Source organism: Liolophura sinensis, chromosome 13 (genome assembly GCF_032854445.1).
Source record: "Liolophura sinensis isolate JHLJ2023 chromosome 13, CUHK_Ljap_v2, whole genome shotgun sequence".
NCBI classification, from domain to species: Eukaryota; Metazoa; Mollusca; class Polyplacophora; order Chitonida; family Chitonidae; genus Liolophura; species Liolophura sinensis.
Window position 1 is genome coordinate 24,993,623 of NC_088307.1, and position 9,069 is coordinate 25,002,691.

The 9,069-nt window shown below is 39.7% G+C and overlaps 1 protein-coding gene across 1 annotated transcript in view; it reads left to right on the top strand.

Moving 5' to 3' along the window:
* LOC135480616 (nuclear receptor subfamily 5 group A member 2-like) overlaps positions 1-8,335 on the top strand; it is a 30,550-nt gene extending 22,215 nt beyond the window's left edge. Inside the window, exons 3-7 of the mRNA XM_064760500.1 lie at positions 4,040-4,180; positions 4,775-5,433; positions 6,366-6,470; positions 6,944-7,097; positions 8,032-8,335. Coding sequence (XP_064616570.1) covers positions 4,040-4,180; positions 4,775-5,433; positions 6,366-6,470; positions 6,944-7,097; positions 8,032-8,279 — 1,307 coding nt within the window. The 3' untranslated portion in view covers positions 8,280-8,335. The remainder of the gene's footprint in view (positions 1-4,039; positions 4,181-4,774; positions 5,434-6,365; positions 6,471-6,943; positions 7,098-8,031) is intronic.
* Positions 8,336-9,069: the final 734 nt, after the last annotated feature.

A 9,069-nucleotide genomic window follows, 5' to 3' on the forward strand; every position in this document is an offset into this window, starting at 1 on the left:
TACAAAGAATTCTCTAGAAAGTAGAGTTCTATTGTTCCACGTATAGATTTCATTGTAAATAAGCTGTACGTCCTGTGTCTGTCCGCTTGTCTGTCTGTGGGACTGCTGGTCTGTGTATAAGACTATACTGTTCACTTCAGCAGTGAAAAAAAACCAAAAACCAAAAAAAAAACCATTAAAAAAGTGCTTAATTGTTGTTAAAAATACAACATAAGGCAAAGCTAACAGATGTGCCACTGCAAACTAAACTGTATGGTAAAATATGTTCACTTGTTTTAAAAGTTTACTTGAAAAGAACTAGATGCATTCAGATATTTGAATTCTTAAGTGGGCTTCATGAAATATAGGGATGTTGTTGTTTTCTAATGACATCAGAACTTTTTTCTTTTCTCCCTGCAAACTGTGAATTTACTACCAGGATAGACCTTTATGGGTATTCGTGCACATTACATAATGGACTTCACAGAAATGTTTCCAGTAACCAAGCGTATTTGGAAGGTGAAGATGTCTCTTAGATGTCCAACATTGAACGATATAAATATAGCCCAGCATAGAATCAAGGTTTTTTTTTAATGATTTGTACTCCTTTCAATTGAGTTTTTACAAGTGAAGATTTATTTTTTTTTCTTTTCGTTTTTCATTTGTTGCAATTACTAACTGTTCATTTAGAAGGAATCCTTGTCTGCAAAATAACTGTGGAAAGTGGTTATGCATATTTTACAGACGTTGTGTAATTGTGCACCGTGTTGCATGTATAGTAAGTGACCTAAAGTTTGGCATGTGAGTTTAGTTTCGCACGATCTGCGTTGGCAGCAAGATGGCAGGATAGATTGATCAGCCTCCTGCCCATTTTTTCACCCTGCATGGCAGCTGCGGTTGCTAATCCACTCCACGTGGTCACTGGTCACAGACAATGAGGTGCCCAGGTCTCAAAACTAGTAGGCCTACATGTAGATCTCTAAATATATCCATGAATGAAATTGAGGACAGTATTAAGACAGGCGATGTCTGTTACAAACCTGTCAATTCCCAACACTGTTTCAACGCACAGTCAGATCAAACAAGCTTTGTACATGAAGGCCTTATGTTTAAACAGACTGATTTTGCTGAGAAATATCTGTCATCAATTCTGTCTCTCATCTGTCCATTATTTACGAAATAAGGACTGAAGCTGATAATCTGTCAAATTACACCAGAATGACCAAGAAAAATTTTGAACTGCATTATGGCAGACGCATGTGTGTAGATGTTGCGTTAATCATAGTTTTATATCTTCACCTGCTGGTAGGCCTAGTTTGAAAGGATGGATTGGCAGTGTGCTAAATTCTGCTACAGCGCCGTACACGCATTGGATAAGACACTCCACATGTATAAAGGTACTGGGTAGTAACGCTTAATCTCCAGAGAGTTTTATCCCAAATTCACCTTTGTCACAAAACGACAATCATAAAACAGTCAAGGTGCATCTGTTGTGAAGTGTATATACTAAATTCATTATGGTACTTTTGAAGGTCTTGCAGCAACCTGCGGATGGTCATGTGTTTCCCCCGGGCTGTGCCCGGTTTCCTCCCACCATAATGCTGCTCGGCATTGTATAAGTGAAATATTTTTGAGTGCGGGGTAAAACACCAATCAGATAAATAAATACATTCATTATGATTAAACTTAGAGTGAAGCATGAACTGTTGGTAGTAGGAGCTTAGACTGACTGCTCAATGAAGCGTGAGCTTGTTTATAACATCCTTGAACTAGCCATATAATTCCTTCCCCCCACCCCAACCCCCCCCCCCCCCCCGATGCTCTCCCGCGGCACTCAGTCGGTAATAACCACAATCAACGCAGTGAAGCATGGGATACACTATTTGTATGTATTTGTGTGAATGTTACAGTCACTTCCAGAGCTGAGGCTATAAGATAGATGTGCAATATTAATTGCTCTGCAGTGTAGAAATTGAGAGGTAAACAGAATTTCGTTGTAGGGCCGAATGTTAAAATATGTTTTTATAAAGGTGTGGCATTCTTCCAAGGTACCTTAAAATGCCGTTTAAACATGCAAATACAGTTCCAACTTGACAAAGCCATTCAACAAATCTCACAGTGTGAACGCGGCTTAGTAAGATAATGATCTGTGAACATTTATTTTCAAATTTCCTTTTGAAACTAGTATACTACTTGTAGTTTTTACAACCCACTTGTACAGCTCTTGTCTGCTTGCTCAGTTCTTGTGATTCAGTTTGCATGATGGGCTCCACTAACCACATATACCTCAGTGTGATGTGACTGGCACAGCTCTGCGGAAGTTTTCTTCTTGATGACATATTGGTGGTGGGGAATTCTTCATATGTATGTTCTGTATATCAAACATGATTGTCAGAGTGTCAAAGGTGACATATTGCATGCCGTGATATGTACACAGCGCTATACATATCCTGTTATATGTATGTTGCGTGGGAATGTGAAGAGCTCATCCCTCCCTTATCAGTGTAACACGTTCCTCCCTTCCCACATCCCCACCCCACACCCGCCCGATGTCCCCTCCCCATTTTCTTTTTTCTTCCAAGCATTTTCTGGTGGTTCTCTGGTCACCCACAAGGCCTCTTTGACGAACATGACTAGCCTTCAAGTCCCAGTCAGATGAAGTTTAAAGTTCTAATCACTAATAGTTAAATCGAACATAAATGGAATTTTCACTACATTTTAATATAATCCCTGGAGACCATTGTTGACTCAGACGGCGCACTATGACTATCAGTCCCTTAACCAATGAGGTTGCATGTTCAAATCCAGCTCTGGCTGTTTCATCTGTGCCTTTGAGTCGAGGATTGTCAGGTACCTGCCAAAGGTTTGTGGTGCACTCCTCCCTTCAAGGAAAAAACCTCTAAAAATCAAAGTAGGCATAACTAAATAGACCATTTAAAACTATGCATAAATATACTTTCAGTTATTTTTTTTTTTACATTTTTTAAAAAGAGATAATGGGATTCCAACATTTGAAATCTAAGGTGGGCTTTATGGGCCATACTATCAATACATTTGAAATCTAAGGTGGGCTTTATGGGCCATACTATCAATACATTTGAAATCTAAGGTGGGCTTTATGGACCATACTATCAATACATTTGAAATCTAAGGTGGGCTTTATGGACCATGCTATCAATACATTTGAAATCTAAGGTGGGCTTTATGGACCATACTATCAATACATTTGAAATCTAAGGTGGGCTTTATGGACCATACTATCAATACATTTGAAATCTAAGGTGGGCTTGATGGACCATACTATCAATACATTTGAAATCTAAGGTGGGCTTTATGGGCCATAAGGTGGGCTTTATGGGCCATACTATCAATGGTTAGGAACTTTTATGTCACATGAAGTTTTCCCAACTTTAATCACACTACTGAATGTTGGAATGACTCATTTTACCCATGAGCAAAAGATTACTGAAATAATGTTCCCAGAAATTCCTTTCTTCTGGTGAACATCAGGGAACAATGGTGATGTGACATCAGAGTTCCTAGATACCGTCAGTATGGCTCACAAAGCCCACCATAGCATAAATATTTGATTGTCTTTCAACACTCTTTTAAAAAATCAGATAAAATAAATGAAAGTATTTTTACGCATAGTTTTCAGTTGTCTGTACGATCAACCGTTTTCATATTTTAACTTTGTTGCACTTAAATTCACTTTGTATAAGTGAAAAATTTTCAAAATTTATGATCGTGAAAAACAAACAAAGCATATTGAAGAGCGAGATCAGATGCTGTTGGACAACTTTGAGCAGTGTTAGGCTGAGTCTGTGATAACCTCATCATGTATACCCATTTTTCCTTGTTAAATTCCAACATTAACTTACTTGGAGAACATACACATTAAACCAAGAATTGTCAGTTTCAGAATTTATTGAAACTTTAGATGTATTTAGATAAACAAAAGGAAAAAAAAAAAACAGTGGTTTGGCCAGATCCGGTGACTTTTGAACTGCCAACATTGCCACTCCTGTCTAACACGCTTCTGGCTTTTTGTTCCCTGTAGGTTTCTTCAAACGAACTGTCCAAAATAAAAAGGTGTACTCATGCGTCGACAATCGAAACTGCCACATCGATAAAAGTCAGAGAAAAAGATGTCCTTATTGTCGGTTTCAAAAGTGTTTACAAGTGGGGATGAAATTGGAAGGTATGTTGTAGTTTACAATTGTGTTTGTTTGTTACAGTAAACGCTGCCTTCCCCTCAGGCCGTGCGTGGGAAGGTCTGTCAGCAACTTGTGGATGGTCATGGGTTCCCTTGCTTCCTCCTACCATAATGCTGGCCGCCATCGTATAAGTGAAATATTCTTGAGTACGGTGTAAAACGCCAAGCAAATAAATAAATAAATAAATAAATACTGTAAACAATCAATGTGAGGGTTATGCCTAGAATCTCTGATTCCGACAAGTCTCCCAGCTATCATAAAGTTCTGATGATATTTGTCCCTTTTAGATTGTAAACAAACGAAAAAAAAATTCAAAATTGATTAAGAAATATTCATTTACTCTCACTGGGTCAAGCTGAAAGTTAAGCTAAAAAGGTAGAGTAGTGTGTAAGGAGGTGGGGCGTTTTGTCTTGTGTCTGGTGTTCCAACGAGGCAGCCATACAGATATGTGCACATTGGGCCTGACCTGGTACAATGAGACACTGTCGTGATGTAATCCAAATAAGCGACAACCAATCAAAGCCATCCCCCACTCATTGACATTTCTTCTCACCGCCTGAATTGTTTACCTGTTGCAGCTGTGCGGTCAGACAGAATGCGTGGGGGAAGGAACAAGTTTGGCCCAATGTACAAGCGAGACCGTGCACTCAAACAGCAGGCCATACGACAACAACAACAGCTCTTGGCCTCCTGCCAGATGCGGCTTTCCAACGGCATGACCCCGGTTCCCATGGCAATAGAGGATGTGAAGCCCAACGCGGCCCTGCTCATGGGCAATAGCAGCCTGGACTTTACCCTGACCCCGAGCCCGCCACCGCCCCATAGCCTTCCGTCCGCCATGACGCCTCCGTCGCCTGACGCCCACCTGTTGGCGTACCACACGGCCGTCACAACGGGCTCTTCACCTACTCAGGGCATGTACTCTTTCCCCCACCACCATTACACCACGTGCAGCGGCGGGGGCAGTGGCATGATGTCACCCACGACAACGCACAGCCCCTCGGGCATGCTGACGGTGGCCACCCTCCCGCACCTGATCAAGGAGATGCAGGCGAGCATGGTAGACGAGGGACAGGTGCAGCACAAGATGGCCGCCTTCATCCAGCAAGAGTTTGACGAGCTACACCTTACTCAGCAACCGGAGAGCTTGATCCGAATTCTTTGTCAACTCTCAGACCAGTGCCTCTTTCTCATGGTGGAGTGGGCAAGGAATTCCATCTTCTTCAAGGAACTTAAGGTATCTATCAAGGATATTGCACAGTGAAGGCTGAATGTCATAAATATTGTGCGAGTGAAATGTAGAAATAATAACCCACAAGGCAATGTTTTCACCGCTTATGTGCGCGTAAAGCTTGTTACCACAAGTAAAACAAATAATGCCCGAATGTCCATAGACTAGAATAAAGGTAATAAAGAAATTACCAGTAACGCTGCTTTAGGGTGCTGGTTGCTTTATTATGAGCTGCAGGTGAAAACATACTTCATCATATTGTACTGTTTATTCTTTCAAGAATTTTTGAACATCGTCAAATACAGGACATCTTAAGCGAAATGTCAGTATAAATAAATGTCAATATAAGACTTTTTGTTTTTCATACAATTACCTCTTATGTACATGTATGGATGGCCCCCTCCCTTATTCAAGGGAGGTAATGTTAAGTTTGTTTGAAGGGAGATAACTTTTCATCAGATTCATTACTGATTAATGGAGTGGCCAAACAAACCTTAGTGATAAGATAAAACAGCCAGGACCATTTTTGGCAGTCTTATATTTGTTCAAGACCCCTTGCCTAGCACCAGTATATGGTATTAGTATATGGTATGGTAGTGTGCAAACGCTGGTCGTGTCCCAACAAATGGTACTTGTTATGGCCTCGCATTGCGCTCAGCGCTGAGAAGCTAGAGCAAGGAAGCATACATCAAGTGGAGGCAGCAATTGGGTGACATGGACTCACCCTGTCATCAGAAGACCCAGTGTATGTACACATACCTGATGACTCCTTGTCGTCATATGACTGAAAAATTGTTAAGTATGACGTTAAGCCCCAAGCATTCATTCATTCACTTGTGTCAGTAACTTTCCAAATATAACTGGGGTCAAATAACAAACCAATGAATATATGGTCATTGGAGGCAGACATATCAGTGTGATTGGTTTTGTTGTTGCAGGTTGAAGACCAGATGAAGTTGTTACAACACTGCTGGAGTGAACTTATACTGTTAGACTTTATATACAGACAGGTGAAAGAGAACTGGCAAGATGAATTTGTATTGGTCAGTATTCTTGCATGTGGTATATAGTCCCCCAAATAAAATAAATGTATTAGTAATGTATGGCGTAAACACAAATCAAGAAAATTATACATAAATGTACTGGTAACATGTAAGTTGTGAAAATGGCATTCCCTGGAGGTTGATCATGCACAATGATTTTAATCGCTATTTTTGTACTTTTATCCTATTTTTCTTTGAAAGAAGAGTGGCAGATATCAATATGTGGTGTTTTCTTTTCTGTTTGTCTGTCCGATTTTGATAAATTTTGATGTGCAGTTTTACTTTCTGGAACATTCGATGAAGTTTAAAAAAAAAAAAAAGACACCCTTATTCGTGCACATTAAATTTTTTGCATATTTCAAGATTTCCTTGATTCCAACTGGTCATTTCAATAGTTTCTGTTCAATATTTCCTTCAAATATTGTACTGAAGATTATTATCTAATGGGTGTTTGATTTTCTCCTTGATTTCAGGCCAGTGGACATCATATAGCCTGTGACTATTTTGATAAGATAGGCTTAGGAGATGTACGGGAGCGGCTCTTAGAACTCATCAAGAAGATGAGGGACCTGAAAATAGACTATAACGAGTACATTTGTTTGAAGTTCCTCATCTTGCTCAATCCAGGTGAGTTATCCTACCCATGTAATCGGCAGGTCAGGGCATGGCACACTTAGACAAACAAAGGGGCGTTATTGTGACCTCAGGTATGCCGATTTCTCCAGCCATAAACCTGACTTCTGTGATATAAGTGAAAACATTTTGAGCCCAGCATTTAACGCCATTCAAAGAAGGAACTAAAGCGACCTTTAATTTTTAAGTTACAAGGGGTAACTGTACCTGACTAATGAAATGTTTGAATTATCAGTATGCCTCATATGAATTATCACTGTACCTGACTGATGAAATGTCTGAATTATCACTGTACCTGACTGATTAAATGTCTGAATTGTCAGTATGCCTGACTGATCAATTATCATTATGCCTCATATGAATTATCAGTGTACTTGACTGATGAAATGTATGAATTATCAGTGTACTTGATTGATGAAATGTCTGAATTATCACTGTACCTGACTGATGAAATGTATGAATTATCACTGTACCTGACTGATGAAATGTATGACTTATCACTGTACCTGACTGATGAAATGTCTGAATTATCACTGTACCTGGCTGATGAAATGTCTGAATTATCAGTGTACTTGACTGATGAAATGTCAGAATTATCACTGTACCTGACTGATTAAATGTCTGAATTATCATTATACAAGACTGATTAAATGTCTGAATTATCACTATACCTGACTGATGAAATGTATGAATTATCACTGTACTTGACTGATGAAATGTCTGAATTATCACTGTACCTGACTGATGAAATGTATGAATTATCACTGTACCTGACTGATGAAATGTCTGAATTATCATTATACAAGACTGATTAAATGTCTGAATTATCACTGTACCTGACTGATGAAATGTCTGAATTATCAATATACCTGACTTGGTTTATGTGTGCATTATTTCTTTACCTGACCCTCCACTCTTCCTCCCTCAGATGTGTCGGGCGTGGACGGACGGGGCTTCGTGGAACAGTGTCAAGAGAAGGTCAACGCCTCCCTGCTCGAGTACTGTATGAACTTTCACCCCATGATGAAGGATAAGTTCGGTCAGGTGTTGCTAAGGCTACCCGAAATCCGCCTCGTTAGTATTCGCATGGAGGAGTACCTTTATTTCAAGCACATGAATGGCGAATTGCCAGAACAGACACTTCTGATGGAGATGTTACACTCGAAACGAAAGTGAAAGCTTGGCTCATTTTCTTTGTTTTTGCTGCACACCAGTTCACCGGTTATCACATCCATCCTAACTTTCCTCTCGTGGACTGAGTATTGTTGCAATTGTAGAATTGTATGGTTACCTGGCTATCACGTAAACCATAGCTTGTCTATTTGTAAATACTGTATCTTAAATCTATATATATATATATATACATACATGTATATATATGCACACACTTTGTCTGAAAAAAGGCTTTTATTGGCAGTGTATACCATGTAGCCCAATTTGCAGCCTATTCAGAAGTTTATATAGGCTGGAGTTATCCCCCTTTATTGATGCCCGCTTCAGGAATGACGGTAAAGATTAGATCATACAGGTGGAGAAGAGTGGTTTTATTTTCCCCAGCATTTGGGACAGTGTCAATGCCAAAAGAGTGGATTTTTGGAGAGATTCAGACAGTTGCCACTTCTGCAGTTTAGCGATTGGGTTTTCGTTGCTGTTGGGCAATCCAGTGTTTCTGTGTTTCTCACATCACATCAACCGGCATTGGGTGCCCCTGGCCAATAGAGGGCGCTGATCTCTGTCAACTAATCCCAACACTCGGTCATTGTAGGCTTGGCGGTGTAAATAATATTAATGTAAAGCAGTGCTCGATTTTTGTTTTCAGACATCATAGTTACAAAAAGCACTGGTCATGCCAGTGGAACTTTTTTGGACAGGAAAATTATTTTTTAATTAGAAAATGTTGTGGAGAAAACGAAATGGTACAAAATGTTGATCGTTCATATATTTTGATTATACATACAAATACATA